Raw genomic sequence first — 21,883 nt, forward strand, 5'->3', positions numbered from 1 at the left:
CTTGCCTGTAGGTCCATCTTACCATTAAGAAAAGACTGTTAGGTAGTTTGCACCATATTTATTGAGAACATACTATGTTTAGAGAGCTCAGTAATCTTTAAAAAGTACTGCCAGAAAGTGTAGGGAGGTAGATACAGAGTTTCAGAGTGGCCCTTTCCTTGGAAGGTCCTGCTGAGGCTCAGGACCAGCCCTAGGTAAATTGTAAGATGGCCTCATGCTGGTCCATCACCCATATCCCCACAGATGGAAGAGAGGTCCATTCTCCAAGAGACCACTCTCTGGTCTCTCCCACTGCCTCAGTGGCTCTACTTATGTAATAGGTCTTTCTGGTCCATCAATATGTAAACCCTCATTAAGACCTAGAAAGAAAACATAAGCTACTTAAAGCAACCTGGGTTTCTTTTCTCACTCTGTAGCTCCTGGACAAGACATTTTTTTCTTTATTTTCATGCAGGTAATTTTAGAATGAGAGATTCTCATAATCTAAAGAGGCTTTGGCAGTAATTTAATCTAAATTCTTTCCTGAGCTTCGCTTCCTTAAAGCTGTGTTTCCCAAGTAATGTGCCATGGAAGTCTAGGTATTAACAGGAGCTCTGAAAACGAGTCCCACGGTCAAGAAAGCTTGGGAAACAAGAGTACCAAATTCCCCACTTGGAGATTCGCAGTATAATTAGTTTTTATAGGCTGGCAAAATTCCATACCTTACATGAAAATGTAATTGTGCAGGAGTAAACTATTGATACCTGCAGAAAAGGAGAGCTCACCACTGAGGACTTAGAGCCTATTAGAAGCCTTTCATGGTGCCTTGGGTGAAGTGTGAAGGTCCCTGAGTTATTCACCAATCCTTCAGTCACGAAGCTGAGGAAAATGTGTCACCAGAGTTCTATCAATGTTTAAGCATGCTGGGACTCATTATCCACTTGGTTGATTATTCAGTTTTTCTTGGTCTTCCTTCTGCCCCCAGCTGCCTCCTCCATATCTGGTCTTAATTGTGAGAAATACCTATGTACATTTCTATCAGAAGATGAGGAATGGAAAGAAAGTGTGTGGGATTAGATCTCAAATCAGGGGAATTCCTTGTCATACCAAATGTTACCAATGAATGAAATTGATAATTTAAAATAAAATACTACAGAGACCTTCAAGATGGTGGAGGAGTGAGATGTGGAGATCACCTTCCTCCCCATAAATGCATCAGAAATACATCTACATGTGGAACAATTCCTACAGAACACCTACTGAACGCTGGCAGAAGACCTCAGGCTTCCCAAAAGGCAAGAAACTCCCCACGTACCTGGGTAGGGCAAAAGAAAAAAGAAAAAACAGAGACAAAAGAATAGGGACAGGACCTGCACCTCTTGGAGGGAGCTGTGAAGGAGGAAAAGTTTCCACACACTAGGAAGCCCCTTCACTGGCAGACATGGGGGAGTGGGCGGGGGGGGGGAAGCTTTGGAGCCACGGAGGAGAGCGCAGCAACAGGGGTGCAGAGGACAAAGCAGAGAGATTCCTGCACAGAGGATCCATGCCGACCAGCACTCACCAGCCCGAGAGGCTTGTCTGCTCACCTGCTGGGGCGGGTGGGTGCTGGGAGCTGAGACTTGGGCTTCAGAGGTCAGACCCCAGGGAGAGGACTGGGGTTGGCTGCGTGAACACAGCCTGAAGGGGGCTAGTGCGCCACAGCTAGCTGGGAAGGAATCCGGGAAAAGGTCTAGAACTGCTGAAGAGGCAAGAGACCCTCTTATCAGGGTGCACAAGGAGAGGGGATTCAGAGCACCGCCTAAACGAGCTCCAGAGATGGGCACAAGCCGTGGCTATCAGTGTGGACACCAGAGACGGGCATGAGACACTAAGGCTGCTACTACAGCCACCAAGAAGCCTGTGTGCAAGCACAGGTCACTATCCACACCTCCCCTCCTGGGAGCCTGTGCAGCCCGCCACTGCCAGGGTCCCGTGATCCAGGGACAACTTCTCAGGGAGAACACACGGCACGCCTCAGGCTGGTGCAATGTTACTCTGGCCGCTGCTGCCACAGGCTTGCCCCGCATTCCGTACCCCTCCCTCCCCCCAGCCTGAGTGAGCCAGAGCCCCCTAATCAGCTGCTCCTTTAACCCCGTCCTGTCTGAGCCAAGAACAGACACCCTCACACGACCTACACTCAGAGGTGGGGCCAAATCCAAAGCTGAACCCCAGGAGCTGTGCGAACAAAGAAGAGAAAGGGAAATCTCTCCCAGCAGCCTCGGGAGCAGTGGATTAAATCTCCACAATCAACTTCATGTACCCTGCATCTGTGCACTACCTGAATAGACAATGAATCATCCCAAAATTGAGGCAGTGGACTTTGGGAGCAACGATATAGATATTTTTTTCCTTTTTCTCTTTTTGTGAGTGTGTATGTGTATGCTTCTTTGTGTGATATTGTCTGTGTAGCTTCGCTTTTACCATTTGTCTTAGGGTTCTGTCTGTCCATTTTTTTTTTTTTTTAGTACAATTTTTAGCACTTGTTATCATTGGTGGATTTGTTTTTTGGTTTGGTTGCTCTCTTCTTTCCTTCTTTCTTTTTTTTCTTACTTTTTAATTTTTAAAAAATTTTTAATAATTTTTTTTATTTTAGTAACTTTTATTTTATTTTGTTTCCTTCTTTCTTTTTTTCTCCCTTTTATTCTGAGCCGTGTGGCTGACAGGGTCTTTGTACTCTGAGTGGGTGTCAGGCCTGTGACTCTGAGGTGGGAGAGCCAAGTTCAGGACATTGGTCCAGCAGAGACCTCCCAGCTCCACATAATATCAAATGGTGAAAGCTCGCCCAGAGATCTCCATCTCAACGCTAAGACTCAGCACCACTCAACGAACAGCAAGCTACAGTGCTGGACACCCAATGCCAAACAACAAGCAAGACAGGAACACAACCCCACCCATTAGCAGAGAAGCTGTCTAAAATCATAATAAGGTCACAGACACCCCAAAACACACCACCGGACATGGTCCTGCCCACCAGAAACACAAGATCCAGGCTCATCCACCAGACAACAGGCAGCAGTCTCCTCCACCAGGAAGCCTACACAACCCACTGAACCAACCTAAGCCACTGGGGGCAGGCACCAAAAACAACGGGAAGTACGAACCTACAGCCTGTGAAAAGGAGACCCCAAACACAGTAAGTTAAGCAACATTAGAAGGCAGGGAAACACACAGTAGATGAAAGAGCAAGGTAAAAACCCATCAGACCAAGCAAGTGAAGAGGCAACAGGCAGTCCACCTGAAAAAGAATTCAGAGTAATGATAGAAAAGATGATCCAAAATCTTGGAAATAGAATGGAGAAAATATAAGAAACTTTTAACAAGGACCTAGAAAAACTAAAGAGCAAACAAACAATGATGAACAACACAATAAATGAAATTTAAAATTCTCTAGAAGGAATCAAGAGCAGAATAACTCAGGCAGAAGAACGGGTAAGTGACCTGGAAGATAAAAGAGTGGAAATAACTATTGCAGAGCAGAATAAAGAAAAAAGAACAAAAAGAATTGAGGACAGTCTCAGAGACTTCTGGGACAACATTAAACACAACACCATTCGAATTATGGGGTCCCAGAAGAAGAAGAGAAAAAGAAAGAGACTGAGAAAATATTTGAAGAGATTATAGTTGAAAACTTCCCTAATATGGGAAAGCAAATAGTTAATCAAATCTAGGAAGTGCAGCGATTCCCATACAGGATAAATCCAAGGAGAAACATGCCAAGACACATATTAATCAAACTATCGAAAATTAAATACAAAGAAAAAATATTATAAGCAACAAGGGAAAAACAATAAATAACATATAAGGGAATCCCCATAAGGTTAACAGCTGATCTTTCAGCAGAAACTCTGCAAGCCAGAAGGGAGTGGCAGGACATATTTAAAGTGATGAAAGGGAAAAACCTACAACCAAGATTACTCTAGCCAGCAAGGTTCTCATTCAGATTCCACAGAGAAATTAAAACCTTTACAGACAAGCAAAAGCTAAGAGAATTCAGCACCACCAAACCAGCTTTACAACAAATGCTAAAGGAACTTCTCTAGGCAGGAAACACAAGAGAAGGAAAAGATCTACAAAAACAAACGCAAAACAATTAAGAAAATGGTACTAGTAACATACATATTGATAATTACCTTAAATGTAAATGGATTAAATGCTCCAACCAAAAGACATAGACTGGCTGAATGGATACAAAAACAAGACCCATATATAGGCTGTCTACAGGAGACCCACTTCAGACCTAGGGACACATACAGACAGAAAGTGAGGGGATGGAAACAGGTATTCCATGTGAATGGAAATCAAAAGAAAGCTGGAGTAGCAATTCTCATATCAGACAAAATAGACTTTAAAATAAAGACTATTACAAGAGACAAAGAAGGACACTACATAAAGATCAAGGGATCAATGCAGGAGGAAGATATAACAATTGTAAATATTTCTGCACCCAACATAGGAGCACCTCAACACATAAGGCAAATGCTAACAGCCATAAAAGGGGAAATCAGCAGTAACACAAACATAGGGGACTTTAACACCCCACTGTCACCAATGGACAGATTATCCAAAATGAAAATAATTAAGGAAACACAAGCTTTAAATGACATATTAAACAAGATGGACTTAATTGATAGAGGACAATCCATCCAAAAACAACAGAATACACTTTCTTCTCAAGTGCTCACGCAACATTCTCCAGGATAGATCATATCTTGGGTCACAAATCAAGTCCTGGTAAATTTAAGAAAATTGAAATCGTATCAAGTATATTTTCTGACCACAGTGCTATGGTCAGAATACAATGCTACCAGAAGACTAGATATCAATTACAGGAAAAAGATCTATAAAAAATACAAACACATGGAAGCTAAACAATACACTACTTAATAACCAAGATAGCGCTGCAGAAATCAAAGAGGAAATCAAAAAATACCTAGAAACAAATGACAGTGAAAACACAATGACCCAAAACGTATGGGATGCAGCAAAAGCAGATTGAAGAGGGAAGTTTATAACAATACAATCCTACCTCAAGAAACAAGAAACATCTCAAATAAACCACCTAATCTTACACCTAACGCAATTAGAGAGAGAAGAACAAAAAACCCCAAAGTTAGCAGAAGGAAAGAAATCATAAAGATCAGATCAGAAATAAATGAAAAAGAAATGAAGGAAACAGTAGCAAAGATCAATAAAACTAAAAGCTGGTCCTTTGAGAAGATAAACAAAATTGATAAACATTAGCCAGACTCATCAAGAAAAAAAGGGAGAAGACTCAAATCAACAGGATTAGAAATGGAAAAGGAGAAGTAACAACTGACACTGCAGAAATACAAAGGCTCATGAGAGATTACTACAAGCAACTATATGCCAATAAAATGGACAACCTGGAAGAAATGGACAAATTCTTAGAAAAGCACAATGTTCCGAGACTGAACCAGGAAGAAATAGAAAATATAAACAGACCAATCACAAACACTGAAATTGAGACTGATTAAAAATCTTCCAACAAACAAAAGCCCAGGACCTGATGGCTTCACAGGCAAATTCTATCAAAACATTTAGAGAACAGCTAACACCCATCCTTCTCAAACTCTTCCAAAATACAGCAGAGGGAAGAACACTCTGAATCTCATTCTACAAGACCACCATCACCCTGATACCAAAACCAGACAAAGATGTCACAAAGAAAGAAAACAACAGGCTAATATCACTGATGAACATAGATGCAAAAATCCTTAACAAAATACTAGCAGACAGACTCCAACAGCACATTAAAAGATCGTACATTAGAATCAAGAGGGTTTTATCCCAGGAATCCAAGGATTCTTCAATATACGCAAATCAATCAATGTGATACACTATACTAACAAACTGAAGGATAAAAAACATATGATCTTCTCAAGAGATGCAGAAGAAGTTTTCGACCAAATTCAACACCTATTTATGCTAAAAACTCTCCAGAAAGTAGGCATAGAGGGAACTTACCTCAACATAATAAAGGCCATATATGACAAACCCACAGCCAACATCGTTCTCAATGGTGGAAAAATGAAACCATTTCCTCTAAGATCAGGAACAAGACAAGGTTGCCCACTCTCACCACTATTATTCAACATAGTTTTGGAAGTTTTAGCCACGGCAATCAGAGAAGAATAAGAAATAAAAGGAATCCAAATTGGAAAAGAAGAAGTAAAGCTGTCAGTGTTTGCAAACGACTTGATACTATACATAGCGAATGCTAAAGACTCTGCCAGCAATTACTAGAGCTAATCAATGAATTTCGTAAAGTTGCAGGATACAAAATTAATGCACAGAAATCCCTTACATTCCTATACACTAATGATGAAAAATCTGAAAGAGAAATTAAGGAAACCCTCCCATTTACCACTGCAACAAAAAGAGTAAAATACCTTGGAATAAACCCACCTAAGGAGACAAAAGCCCGGTATGAAGAAAACTATAAGACACTGATGAAAGAAATTAAAGATGATACAAACAGATGGAGAGATATACCGTGTTCTCGGATTGGAAGAATCAACATTGTGAAAATGACTGTACTACCCAAAGCAATCTACAGAGTCAATGCAATCCCTATAAAACTACCAAAGGCATTTTTCACAGAACTAGAACAAAAAATTTCACAGTTTGTATGGAGACACAAAAGACCCCGAATAGCCAAAGCAATCTTGAGAAAGAAAAACGGAGCAGGAGTAATCAGACTCCCTCACTTCAGACTATACTACAAAGCTACAGTAATCAAGACAGTATGGTACTGGCACAAAAACAGAAATATCAATCAATGGAACAGGACAGAAAGCCCAGAGATAAACCCACACACGTATGGTCACCTTATCTTTGATAAAGGAGGCAAGAATGTATAATGGAGAAAAGACAGCCTCTTCAATAAGTGGTGCTGGGAAAACTGGACAGCTACATGTAAAGGAATGAAATTAGAACACTCCCTAACACCATACACAAAATACACAAAAATAAACTCAAAATGGATTAAAGACCTAAATGTAAGGCCAGACACTATAAAACTCTTAGAGGAAAACATAGGCAGAACACTCTGTGACATAAATCACAGAAAGATCCTTTTTGACCCACCTCCTAGAGAAATGGAAGTAAAAACAAAAATAAATAAATGGGACCTAATGAAACTTAAAAGTTTTTGCACGGCAAAGGAAACCATAAACAAGATGAAAAGACAGTCCTCAGAATGGGAGAAAATATTTGCAAATGAAGCAGCTGACAAAGGATTAATCTCCAAAATTTACAGGCATCTCATCCAGCTCAATATCAGAGAAACAAACAACCCAATCCAAAAATGGGCAGAAGACTTAAATAGACATTTCTCCAAAGAAGATATACAGATTGCCAACAAACACATGAAAGAGTGCTTAACATCACTAATCATTAGAGAAATGCAAATCAAAACTACAATGAGGTATCACCTCACACCAGTCAGAATGGCCATCATCAACAAATCTACCAACAATAAATGCTGGAGAGGGTGTGGAGAAAAGGGAACCCTCTTGCACTGTTGGTGGTAATGTAAATTGATACAGCCACTTTGGAGAACAGTATGGAGGTTCCTTATAAAACTAAAAATAGAACTACCATATGACCCAGCAATCCCACTACTGGGCATATGCCCTGAGAAAACCATAATTCAAAAACAGACATGTACCACAATGTTCATTGTAGTTCTGTTTACAATAGCCAGGACATGGAAGCAACCTAAGTGTCCATTGACAGATGAATGGATAAAGAAGGTGTGGCACATATATACAATGGAATATTACTCAGCCATAAAAAGAAACTAAATTGAGTTATTTGTAGTGAGGTGGATGGACCTAGAGTCTGTCATACAGAGTGAAGTAAGTCAGAAAGAGATAAACAAATATTGTATGCTAACACATATATATGGAATCTAAAAAAAAGAAAGCAAAAAAGGTTCTGAAGAACCTAGGGGCAGGACAGGGATAAAGACGTAGACGTATAGAATGTACTTGAGGACACAGGGATGGGGAAGGGTAAGCTGGGACGAAGTGAGTGAGTGGCGTGGACTTATATATACTACCAAATGTAAAATGGATAGCTGGTGGGAAGCAGCCACATAGCACAGGGAGAGCAGCTCGGTGCTTTGTGACCACTTAGAGGGTTGGGATAGGGAGCGTGGGAGGGAGACGCAAGAGGGAGGAGATATGGGGATATATGTATATGTATAGCTGATTCACTTTGTTATAAACCAAAACTAACACACCATTGTAAAGCAATTATACTCCAATAAAGATGTTAAAAAATAAGTTATTTAATTAAATAATATACTAATGGTTTAAATTGTTTTATAAATTCTCTTTCTGATTGACTCTCCAGAGAGATCTTAAACCCTCCCTTTCACTTATACTTGATTTGATTATGTTGTTATTTTGGGAAGTTTCACATTTCCAAAATGGTCCATCATTTCCTCTTGGTTTTGTTTTGTTTTTTTTTTTTTTGGCATGTCTGAATAAAGTGAGGGCTTTGTAAGGCAAGACCAGTCAGCCTTTGGAGAGTATATTTCATTTTATTTTTTCTGGTGCTCTTATTTATGTCTACAGTCCTAAACCTGGGGGGTTCTTGCTTTTGACATATACTAGTTACTAACACTTAGTTTATGGAACTGCACTTGATTGTCTTTAAAGACAGCTGTTTTTACTTTAATAGTGACCAGTTTTGAGAAATGGATAATCTATTACCGAAGTGTAAAAATATTTTTAGTCCCCAGTGAATGAGGTAAACTTTTTTTTTTTTTTTAGTGAAAATAAGCTCCCTGGCTGAGGCATTGTAAATCTATCCAAAGCCAGCCTGAAGAGATGAACACGTCTGGCAGCTCAGCCATCATTGCTAAAGGACATGGCTCCAGCACTGACCTTCAGCTCTGTTGGGAAAGGCCACAGTGTTCTGCCAAGAAGGGGATCTGGTTGCAAGTGTGTGATGGCAGCCAAGTGCTGACAGTTGTGCGTGGGCCATGGAAAGGTGTGTTGGCTCAACTCCGACAACATCAGAGCTGACAGGTCCCTGAGTGATGGTGGCATCTGGTGGCTTAAAGTTGTGTTGTGTGGAATGCCCCTCAGGGTCATCTGCCACAACCCAGTGATCACAGCCACTTTCTTTTCTTTGCTTTTTGCATAATCTTTGTTTGAAGAAAGGGTTCCATAAGTGAAATAAAATTTTAAAGTAGGAGTTCAGTTCATTTTCCTCATTACATTGAGGTGGAGTTGGGGGGAGCGGTGATGAGAACATTTGTGCATGGTCACGGGACTTGCAAGTGGCTCAGTGCAGAAGTGGTTCAGGCCAGGCCCATAGGGAGTGAGTCAACAGTGGGCCTGGACAAGGTGTCTAGGCCCTGTCAGACTTAAGACATTCTTCTTCCCTTTTCCAGGCAAGTGACGCCTGGGAATTCCACCCCCATCTCTATGCCACCAATCTAAATAAGATTCAGACTGACTCACCTAAAATGCTCACCTGCTGTTTAGTGGCTGGGACTTTGAACAAATTTGAATAAATATAACCTCTTCGAATCTCATTTTTCTCACTTAAAAATGGCAATAATAAGACTTATCTCAAAACTTGTTGAGAATTAAATACAGTTGGCCCTCCATTTCTGAAGGTTCAGCCAACCACAGATTCAGCCAACCTTGGATGGAAAATACTCCAGAAAAGAAAAAAAAATCCAGAAAATTCCAGAAAGCAAAATTTGGATTTGTTGCTCACTGGCAACTATTTGCATAGCATATTATTGTATTTATAACTATTTACATAGCACTTACATTATATTAGGTATTACAAGTATTCTAGAGATGATTTAAAGTATACAGGAGGTGTGCATAGGTTATATGCAAATATGATGTCATTGTATATAAATGACTTGAATATTCATGGATATTGGCATCTGCAGGGGCTCCTGGAACCAATTCCCTGTGGATACCGAAGGGTGACTGTAATAAATGTCAGATCTGACAAAATGTTCATCACAGGCCTGGCTCTTGACAGGCGCTCCGTCAGAGGTGGCCGTTAGTGTTTGTGTGCTTGCTGAGTTGTGTTTCAGGAAACTCACTCGTGCTGGTGGCAGGAAGGTGGGAACAAGGGTACTAGGTCTCACTTATCTGGAAGCTATAGAGAGTGGCCTGGCAAAGATTAACTTGAGAGGATCTTCCTGGGGGAAACTGGATCTCAAACCTGGCAGTCGGTATAGTTCATGGCCAATTTCCAATTAATGGTAAACAGTTCTAAGCTAGTCAGAAATCCTCCTTCTCCGTGGGAGCTCTGCGTATGAGGCAGCAGAAGAGAATCCAGATGAGGGAGGAGTTGAGCTGGGTTAGGAGACAGAGCCTGGAGCAATTCCCTAAGCAGAAGAGGTAGCTTCTAGAAGCTACCAGCATGCTAAAAAGGCACCCTTGAAAGTACAGGAAACTATAATTTCCAGAGTCTTCTGCTCTGTGTTCACTTTCCCTGCTACCTGATAATACTCGAGCCGCCTCCAGGCAACTTCCTCAAGGCTTGGTCTGTTCCTGTCTGGAGGTGACCCTGAGTCTAAGAGAGAGGCGGCATTTAAAGGCTCTGCTACCTGAGAAAGCTCTAAATGAGAGTAAGCTTTGTGAAGAGCTGCCTAAAGCATTTGAGAAAAGAGAAAAAAAAAAAAAAAGCTGAATTATTTGTATTTCCCAGGGATCTTCAGGGCCTCTGCTGTGCTAGTGTTCAGGGTGTCCTGGACATCTCAGTGGACCCTGGACACATCCCTCCTCTTCCTTAGCTTCCGGTTTAGGGAAGTCAGTCCTGTGTCAGGACTGGAAATCATCTGTACTTACACTGCCCACTTGGCTAGATTTCTTCCCTTAAAACAAACACTTCCCAATCTCAGTGTGGAGAATCCTCTAACTGAAACAGTCCTCTCAGGGAGAAAAGTAAACAACTCTTGCAGTTCTTCTTTATTTGTGATTCATAAATCTGTTCTAATTCATCTTTAGTTTTTCCTTCACCCATGCATCAAGCATTTATTGGGTGTCACTGTTTGCCAAGCACAGTATTAGGCACTGGATACAAAGCTAATGGAGCTCTGTCCTTTTAGGTACTTAAAGCCTCACTGGACATTCCCCAAGCAGCAGGATATCACAGCAGGGTAGAAAGTGCTCAGAAGCTATCCCAGCCCAGAAGAGGGATCTCTAAACAGAGTGTGTCTGGTATGGAATGGACTGTGTCCTCCTGAATTTCCCCTGTTGAAGCTCTAACCCCCAGTGTGACTGTATTTGGATATAGGGCTCTTAGGAGGAAACTAAGGTTAAATGAAATCATAAGGGTGGGGTCCTAATCCAATTGGATTGGTGGCCATATGAGAAGAGGATGAAAAAGAGATCCCTCTCTCTCTCCACATGCACACAGTGGGAAGGTAACTGTCTGCAAGCCAGGAAAAGAGGTCTCACCAGAGCCTGACCATGCTGGCATCCTGATCTTCCAGCTTCCAGGACCGTGAGAAAGTAAATTTCTGTTGATGGTATTTTGTTGTGGCAGCCTGAGCTAAGATAGTACGTGTGTGTGTTTGAGGGACAGTGGGGTAGGGGTGTGGGGAGATAGGAGCTTCCCAGAATTGTTGGCACCTCACCTGCCCCCGAAGGACTGTCCGGCTTTGTCATCAGGCCTTGAAGATAAATGTGTAGAGCTGAGTTCTTGTAGTTTATAAAATTTCTTAGCCAAGTCTGGGATGACTTCCTCAGGACTCAGCAAAGTCAGCCTGGATATGTGCAGTCCTGTGTCCCAACTCAGTCCCAACAGGGCCCAATTCAAATCCCACCACTTCTGGCACTATCTGTAATAGAACTGATATCTCTCTCCTTGGGAATTATTTGAAACCTGATCATGACATTTTCATATGTTCTTGTTATCTTACCCACAGTTAGATTGACTGTCACATAAGTGCAAAGATCATGTCACTTATTTCTTTGCCTCTATTCATAGGAAGGTAGAGTAAGGCTTGCCCATAGAGCCTGGTCCATAAATGTTTGTTGTTGCTGTCATCAGACAGACTTGGCTGGATCTAGGCTCTGTGGTTTACTACGTGACTCTGGGAAAATTACTTAACCTCTTCGAGCTTTGGTTTCCTCATCTGTACTACGGTGATAATATTAGGGCATACCAGGTGGATTCGCTGGCGCAATGAATGAAGCATTGTGTATAGAGTGCTTAGCACAGGATCTGGCCTTTAGCAAGTGCTTGGTGTAGGTCTTGTTGAAAACTTTTTGATATATGTCTTTACCAGACCCTGTCTCTCATTTCCATGTTTCCTCCTACAAGACCATTTACTGAGTGACTCACCTATTTGCTGGAAAAATGAAGATAACCTGATGGGCTTTAAACTCTGTTTCTTAATATCAAGGAGATAAAAGGTAGAGGAGGGAGAGTAGAGAAGGAGAAGTGAGAAAAGAAAGAAAGGACTGGGGGAAGCAGAGAAATCGCCTTTATTCTACCAGTGTCTTACCTGTGCCGGCCTCCTGCCAGTCCTGACCGAGCACTGGGTCGCCCGGGTACGGGAGCTCGTGGAGAGCACTGAGCATCCTTGCACCTTGGAGGAGACCCATCCCCACACGGCAAGGACAGGAGACCGAGAGAAGGAGATTGCACCTCACCCATGTTGGTAAGGTTCCTCTACTTGGCCCAGTCTGCTGACACCCCTCCCAGAAGCACAGACCCCCACCTGGGCTCAGGGTGGCTGGTTCCCTGGCTTGTGCAGAAAGATTTGGAAACAGGTTGTAGTTTGAAGATGTTCCCATGAGCTTCAGAAAGAGGTGAAAGGGTGAGAGACAGGAGGTCAGTAGGGGTGCAGAGTTAGAAACCATCAATCAACTCTCTGGAGGGTCCTTAGGGAAGTCATACTTATCCATGCAAAGTAAATGGAGAAGGAAGATAGAAAGTTGTTCTACCGCAGATGAGGGGTTAACCGTCTCCCCATTTGTAAGTCTTCACAGCACTTCCCCCTAAGGTTTCTGCAATCCTGAATTATTTCTCAAAAGTCTTATATCAAAGTACAGCTTTATTATTTTCAAGGAAAACTAACAATAATAGAGTTTGAATTTATTTAGCCCTATGGTCATATGTCATTTCTTTTGTAAATATTACTCAGTGTAGCGTGTTCTAACTTCACGTAGAAAGCAAAACTGAGGAACCAGGATGCGTTACATAGCAAACCAGTGTCATCAGCTGTACAATCCAGAGGGCACTGTGGGAAGAGGGAAGGATATGGTTTTAGTTGTCCCTATTCCATGTCTGAGGCAGGGCCTCAGGGGGAGGTGTAGACGGCTCGGAAGAACAGGACCAGACTAATAAGTGGAAATTCCAGCTCATTGCAGGAGAGAACTGTGGGTTGGTGCGTGCCCCCAGCACCGGAAGTATTCAGGCTGAGGCTGGGTGGCCATCACCAGAGAGGAGGAAGGGGGTGTGAGGTTTGCTGTTCTGCTGTCCTGTTCTGCCCCGGCCAGCGGTCCAGGGTGCCGATGAGAGTAGGTAGCAGGTGTGTGGCTGTCTTCCTGATAGAAGTCTTCAAAGACGGAGACTCTGCTTCTCCATCAGCCCAGGCTCCTTTCCTCATTTACTCTTTTGGTAAATTGATCTTTTGTCAACTCCCTAAACCGTTCTGAGCCCATTGAGACCTTTTAGACTTGACCACCACTTGGGTTAAGCTTCCCAATGTGTGAAGTAGCACTTTATTCTTATTTTGGTTTTAAATAGACCTCTTTCAAGTTTCAAGGAGGTGCTTCTCAAACTTCTGGGAGTTTGAGAATGATTCTAATTCTCTCCATGATTCTATAGCCTCTTCTGGGGTTTGCCTTCCAGACTATGATCCTCATATATTGTCTTTTCCATACTTAAACCTATGAGTCACCTTGAGAGTTTTACTGTGCTTTGCTAGATCTTTTCCAGCTTTTTAAAAATACCTTCGTGAATTAGGATATCCTGAACCACATGCAGCTTTTCCAGCTTACATTTCTGCAGTTTTATGCGTATTTACTCTGTGGGAGACAGTGTGGTGTATATGAAAATGCATGATTTTAGGGCATAGAAAATCCTGTCTCTTCCACTGATGTTATGGGCTGTGTGACTTTGGGGAGTTATTTAACCAGCCGCTTTGAGCATCAGTTTCCGCATTTGCAAGATGGAGATAGCCGTATGCACCTCAGATGTTCATGAGGATAAACAACTTGGCATTTTTTTTAAAAAATATTTATTTATTTATTTGGCTGCACTGGGTCTTAGTTGAGGCACGAGGGAGCTTCATTGCCGCACGCGGGATCTTTAGTTGCAGCATGCGGGATCTAGTTCCCTGACCAGGGATGGAACCTGGGCCCCCTGCACTGGGAGTGCAGAGCCCTAACCACTGGACCACCAGGGAAGTCCTACAACTTAGCATTTTAAAGCCTAGTACCCTGCCTTGCATTCAGTAAGCCCTGAATAATTTAGAGGAGGAGGAGCCGGAGAAGGAGAAGAAAGTTCCCATTCTTGATTATAATATCTTTTTAATGAGGGACCTATTTAATGAAACAGGTAATAATTATTTCAGAGCAGTACATTTGAACCTCCCTGTCATATTCCAATTTCACTTATCTTGGTCATATTCATTTAAACTGATCTCTTCTTCCATTCCAGTCAAATAGATAAGAACGTTATATTCACGCATTATTAAACATAACTTAAACTTAACAGCCTTGCATCGTTATAAACATAAGTGAGTAATATGTGAGAGATATAGAGAATGAACCCCCTATCTTCTGGTTAATGTTTAGACAGTCTTGGCACCTCCCAGAAGCAAGAGCTACAGCGAGAGAAGTGGGAGAGGAGCAAGTTGCCCGGCAGAAGCCTCTCTCGGCGTTCCATCAGCAAGGAGAGGTGGGTGGAGACGCTGGTGGTGGCTGACACGAAGATGATTGAGTACCATGGGAGCGAGAATGTGGAGTCCTATATCCTCACCATCATGAACATGGTACGTCAGACCACGTTGGGACAGGGGCAGCTGGTGACTAGATACCATTAGAGATGCTCCATTCCCCAAATAAGAAACCTTCTTTTGATCCCTTTATTTTTTTAATTTTTTTTTTTTTTTTGGCTGCACGGCTTGCAGGATCTTAGTGCCCTGACCGGGGATTGAACTGGGCGCTTGGCCCTGAAAGCGCAGAGTCCTAACCACTGGACTGCCAGGGAATTCCCTGGTCCTTTTAATCTATATCTATATCTATATCTATATCTATATCTATATCTATATCTATATCTATCTATCTATATATATATATATATATATTTGTATTTATATTTATAAATATATTCCATGCCTAGATAATTCAGGACAAATTATTCTTTCTCTTTAAAACATGTATCCTAGGAAAACTTATAATTTATCATGTACATTTTCTACTAGTTACTTATCAAGTGACTCAATCATTTTAGTATGATTTTTTCCTCACTGATTTATATAAGTTCACAAGTGAGGAAACTGAGGCAAAGAACTAGAACATGATTTCTTCAAGGTAGTTGGAGCTAGAATTGAATAAAGTTAATGACCCCTAATTTGAAGCTTCCGTTTTGCCTTGTAATGTTTTCTGCTTTCCCACATGGCCATATCTCACTCATCTTTGCACTCCACCAAAAATTCCTGATCTATAAGATAAGGAATTATTTCAAGTACATTACAGTTCTGTTTTTTTCCCCTCCTCCAGCATTTATCTGTTCTCTGTTCATGTGAGGCTAACGGTTTTCCGTTTCTGACTCTAGGTCACCGGGTTGTTCCATAACCCAAGCATTGGCAATGCAATTCACATCGTTGTGGTTCGGCTCATTCTACTTGAAGAAGAAGAGGTAAGGAATGGTTTCCCCACCGGTCTTGTGACCTGGACCTCACACTCCCTACCTGCTTCCTTCAGAAGAGCTGTTGATGGACAAGAAAGAGGGTACCAGAAAGATGTTTGGAAGCCCATCTGTGTTATTTTCTTGGGAATTTGGTGATGTCAAGTGGGAGATAGAGAACGTTTCCAAGATATACATACTTGAAATCATCTGACAGCCTTTGTATCTAGTAACTCACAAATCAGATTGACAACAGTGACTGAGAATGTTCCACAGTGGAAACAGACTAAATCATGTTATGGCTGGGTGATTTCAATAAAAGTTAGGAGAGACATGGAAATACTGAACCTTTTATACCGTTTATTTACCTCTTGCATATTAATACATGTCTCTCGGATCTGGGCCCACTTGTCTCTCTGTGCTTTTACTTGGGGATTCTATCTCTTCTCAGAGACTTAGAGAGCATGTGTATGCTGAGACTCAATTGATACCTCAAGCCCAGACCTCCTACTTGAGCTCCAGACTTACATCCAGTTGTTTATTTGACATCTCAACCTGGATGTGTTCTAATCCACTTGAACTTGGAAACTTAGTCCAAAGTGGAATTCTCGATTACTCCCTGCCCGAATCATCTCAGCCCTGCCTTCCACCCTTCCCCTACCCTCCATCTTACCCATCTCAGTAAACGGTGCTATTGTGCACTGTTACATAAGCCTGGGAGTCACTCTTGCTTCCCTCCTTTCTTATCTTCCACGTTCCACAGCAAGGCCCACCGTGCTCCTACCTTCAAAGTATATCTCAAAATCACCCACTGTTCATCATGTCCACGGTCATTGTGTTGGTTTATGGCTTATATCATATCCTGCCTAGACTATCACAGTGAGATCCCAAATGCTCTTCCTATTTTAAGCCTTCCCTGACACCCCCAGCACCCTAATCCAATCTCTGCGTAGCAGTTAGAATGGCAATTTTAAATACAAATTGAGTTGCTCCACTGAGCAAAACTATTTAATGGATTTATGTTGTTTTTAGAACAAATTCAGCATTTCTTACTGCGTCCTGCAGAGGCATTCATGGTCTAGCCTCCATCCACCTTTCCATTTTTTTCCTTGTGTCACTCTCTGCCTCGCTTACCCCACATCCCCCCACTCTGCCCCTCCCCCCCGCACTGGACTTCAGATAGGTTCCAGAACACGCAAGGCCCCTGTCAGCCTGACGGCCTATGCACTTAAGGTTCCCAGTGCCTGAAGCACCCCTCCCCTGGCTCTGCTCGTGGCTGGCACCTTCTCACCTCTCAGGCCTCTGTTGAAATGCTGCCTCTTCAGAGAGGTCTCAATGACCAGCCTACCCAAAGCTGGTCCCACTTACTGTTCTCCATCACAGAAAGTGATTTACTTCCTTTACTGATACCAGTCTTGCAAGTCATTAATATTCTGTGTATTTGTTTACTCTTTTCTTGTTTATCTCAGCCACCATCAGAACGTGAATTCCATGAGAGCGGTAACTATGTCCCTTTATCCTTGGCTTTGTCTCCAGCACTGAACACAGTGCCTGGCCATGAATGAATGAACAAATAAATGAATGAAGTAAAATTTAATGAAAGACTGAACCAGCCAACCTGATGAAATGACTTTGCAATCTATAGCACTTAGCCAGCAGCTGAGATATGTGAAGAAGGGCATCATTCAAACCTTCATCAGCAAGAGCTCTGAGGTCAAAATGCTCAAGGCAGGGTTGATTGTTTTCTGAGTAGAAGCCTCCAGGCAGAAGATTTTAAAACAATGATCTCTGGAGCCTGATCCTTTTTCCTTCTTCTCCCCTCTACCACCCCTATTTCCCTTAGTCACTCAAGATATACTTTGGGTATCTTGCAATACCGATGGATATATTATTTCCCTTCCTGTAAACCTTTTGTTAAGAAAATTTACCCAAAACTTAGAAACCAAGCAAAACAAAAACTATGTGTCCTTTCAGTGTCTAACATGACCTATCTCACTCTATGGGAATGTAACTTTGTTTGATTTTTATTCATGATTGATTAGGGTCTAGACATGGTAAAGTTAGGTGTTCACATGCAGGAAACTGATAGAGTACAAATGGGTTTTGGCCAGTAGAGATGGAAACGGTTTGTGTCCAGCAAGAAGATAACTCCAAAGATTATGGTTTTATTGGTCTGTGGAACATTATATAATTTTGTATCTAATGTAGCAGTCTTAGTCCAGCATTCTTTTTTTTTTTTTTAACTGACTATAGTTGCATCAGTTTCATGTATGTGCCTTCGAACCAGCTTTGCCATCTTGCCTGTCTCCTTATTAGTGAGTTAAATATATCTTGAACATGCGCTCACTCTATATCTGTATGAGAATTATGTTTTTAACTTTTTGAAAATTATACCTGGATACCTTGGAGGACAAATTTTTACTACTGTATAATGGTCTAGCATATATGCATGCTTAGCTACAGGGGGAAAAAAGGAAGGTTCTTCTGGGTGTGGGAAGGAAAAACCTTTACCCTTTGCAGTTTCAACAGCAGCACTAATAGGAGCTCAACATGTGGCTTCTGTGGATTGGGACCCTTTTAACTCTGTAACTCTTCATTCCCAGGAAACAATGCCACCAAAGTCTTGCTTCCAGTGGAATCCTTTGAAAGAACTTGATTGGCCATTACCTCTCTGAACCCATCACAGTTACATTGTTTTTCTTCTTCCCTTCCTCATTTCGCAAGTGCAATGAGACACAAATGATTTGCTGCAAAAAAGCCACCGCTTCCTTTCTCCCACTTGCCAAATATCTTCCTCATTCAAGCTTTTATAGAATCTCCAAGTGGTACAAGGGTCATAATTTGACAACAGAATTGCCAGCTCATTGGAGAGTTGCAATTCACAATTCTCATTTTCTTGATTCCCAGATCACGGCTCTAGCTATTCTTCACATCTTGGACTAATGAGCAGCCCCATCCACAGCAAACAGCAATGATTCCAGCCCTTAACTTACATCAGGGTAGCAGCCACAGGCAGAAAATACAGTGTGAGGTATTGGGAGATGACTGCTCTTGAGCAAGGAGACCTGAGTTCGAGTCCTGACTCTGTCATCATCCCGTAGGTAACTCTGAGAAAGTCACATCATTGCTCCATCCCTCCTCTTTCTTTATCTGTAAATGAGAAACAAGTTGTGGTACGTCAGCTGTATGTCACATGCTGTGTTAGCTGGTGAGGGTACAAATATGAATCAAAGTCATATTCCTGATTCTGAGGAGCTTAGCATCTCCTGCACAAAGGCACAGAATAGAAAATTTCAAATTGAGATTGTCATGAATACAAAGAAAAGCAAAAGAGTACCTGGGATAAGGAAGGACACTTGGATGTCTATGCTGGGTTTTAGAGGACGAGAAGAAATTAACCAGTGAGGAAGGACATCCCAGGTAGGGAAACGTAGAAATAGGGACAATAGCCTTAGTGCTTAAACTAGCACTTTATCTGTGAGCGGCTGTGAACACATCACAGATCATGAAACATAAAATGGGAGGCTCAGAAACCTTGTTGTGAAAAAAGGAAACAATGAGATTTTGTCGGAGGCAGGAGAGAAAACAGCCGATCGAAACCTGCCCACCTCCGTTCACACCTGGTCTTGTTCCAGTGTTACCTGTCTCTGTGTGTGACATCGTCATCCTTCCTGTTGTAAAAGCCAAAGGCCCAGAAGGCATCCATGACACCTCCTTCTCCCCCCTCCACCCCGTATACAGCCCATCATCATGTACTGACAGTTTTCTCTGACCGTCTCATTTACATCACTTTAATTCAGGGTACAGTTATCTCTTTCCTGGACTATAGTTGTATGTACTTTCTGGTCTGCTTGGATTCCTTTCGACCTTGTTTTCTCATTGCAGCCAGGATGATCTCAAAATGGTAATCTGATTATCTCTACCCTCCTGACACCCCTTTCCAAAGCCCATCCCTGGTTTAAAGCAATCCAGTGTTTTTCTGATTCCCTCTCTAATCACTTACTGTGCCCTCCTTGCTCTTGAGATAGAGTGATAGTCTTCTACTTATCATGCTGTCTCCTGCTGCTGGTCTTGTTGTTGCCTGGACTGTCTTCCTTTTTGACTTCACTTAGTTAACACCTTCATCCTTCAGATCTCAGCTCAAGTGTCTCTTGGCTGGGGAAGCCTTCCCTGATGTCCATGCCCAGTAATATTTTATTATATACTCCCACAATACTGCATTTCTCCTTCATAGCACATATCCGAGTTGTAACTTTACATCTATTTGCCTGACACACTTTCCTCCATTAGTGTGTAAGACTGGGTCTGGCAGAGGCTGGGTCTGGTGTTACTCGCCACTTAGCCCTACTGGTATATAACAGATAAGAGAAAGAGTGAATGAGTGAGGCCAGCAGTCAGTGGGTGAAGGTAAGTGGCCAAGTCATGACAAGCCTGTGGCCCCATAAAGGAGTTTGGATCTAATCCTGTGGGAGTCTCTGGATGATTCCAAACTGAGAGATGAAATGGAGAGAAAGGCATTAGAGAGATGGCTCTGGGGCTCTGTGGGAAGTGACATGAGGTGGGGAACACTGAGGTAGGTCTCTTCCATCAGTGACTTTTTATGGCTCTCATCTTTCTTATTCAAAATCATACCTGACAGCTAACACCATTTTGGACTTCATTTTCTGTGGTGGGTTCCAGAGACTTGGTGATTAACCTACATACATAAAATACAGTTTCTCTATGTCAGTTACTGCCATGTAAAAAACCCCTGTGGAATTTCATCACATTTTGAGAATAAATTAGTCTGACGCGATACTAATTTTGGAGCACCCTGGAGACGTCTCAAAGAATAGAGGGTCATATTTTGGACCAGTGGAAACTCAGGTACACAAAACCATGAGCTGGAAAGTTTTGTCTAGCATATTAAGACATCATGGTGAGATGAGATTGGCCATGTGTTGATAATTCTTGAAGCTAACTGATGGATTCATGGGGATTTATTACACTACTCCTTCCACTTTTGTATATGTTTGAAATTTTCCATAATAAAGTTTTTAAAAATTAAAAAAAAAGACATCAGGGGCCAAGCAATCAGAGTGGCTTCAGAGATGAGCCAGCTTGCTCTCTGTCCTATCCTGCCTCCATCCAGCCCTAAATCAAATTCTCATTTCCACTTTATGACCCTAATCCTACCCTTTGAACTTCCATTCTCCATCAAGGACTCGGACACAAACTTAACCTTTAGCCCTTTCTACTTTAGACCAATTCATTCAACGGCCTCCCTGCTCTACTTTTGGCTTGGGGTTACGGATAGGATTGCTCCCTTCCCTCCTACTCTTGTGAGCAGTTAACATTGTAGTGAGCACAGGTTTATAGTCAGTCCCCCCTCTTTCTAGTCATGTAACCTTTGGTAGGTTACTTATCTGTGCCTCCATTTCTTCATTTGGTAAAGTGAGGATAAGAGTATTTACTTCCTAGGGTTGCTATGAGATCAAACGTGTTAATTCATGTAATAGTCAGCCTCGTATCTGGCTTGTAGAAACCACTCCATCAGTGTTACTTGTCAGTATCATTCTTATTCTTATCATTGTCATCATCATCAGGTCCCACAACAACCCTGGAAACTTGTTACTATAATACTCATTTCACAGATGGGGAAACTGTACCAAAGTCCTTGACAGAAAACAAAAAACCTAAAGGAGAAGATTAGAATCATAAGAGGTTGGAGACTTCTTTTAAGAACAGGATGGAGACAAAACTGGGATGGGAGCGAGTTGGGATGACGCCAGCCAGATGTGCCCCAGGTCACTGTGCCATTGAGGGGTGGAGCCTGCGGGTGTCAGGCTGGCTTGAAGGAGCAACAGTAGGGCTGACAGACGGGAGGGAGATGACTTTTCACAGAAAATTTCCCTCTTGGTCTCAGAGTGATTTAGTGTTGGGTTCACTTCTGTGAGCCTCTGGGGTTAAAAGCCTGTTAACTCTGGCAATTCAGGCTGGTGACTTCCCTGCCCCC

General features: G+C 42.2%; 1 protein-coding gene across 1 annotated transcript in view; it reads left to right on the forward strand.

Annotated features, from left to right (window-relative positions):
• Positions 1-21,883, forward strand: part of ADAMTS12 (ADAM metallopeptidase with thrombospondin type 1 motif 12) — a 405,596-nt gene that overhangs the window by 224,889 nt on the left and 158,824 nt on the right. The window contains 2 exon segments of the mRNA XM_082453678.1: positions 14,835-15,031; positions 15,817-15,900. Of these exon segments, the coding sequence (XP_082309804.1) occupies positions 14,835-15,031; positions 15,817-15,900 (281 nt within the window).

The sequence above is a fragment of the Balaenoptera physalus genome (genome assembly GCF_965194825.1).
Source record: "Balaenoptera physalus genome assembly, chromosome: 3".
Taxonomy (NCBI): Eukaryota; Metazoa; Chordata; class Mammalia; order Artiodactyla; family Balaenopteridae; genus Balaenoptera; species Balaenoptera physalus.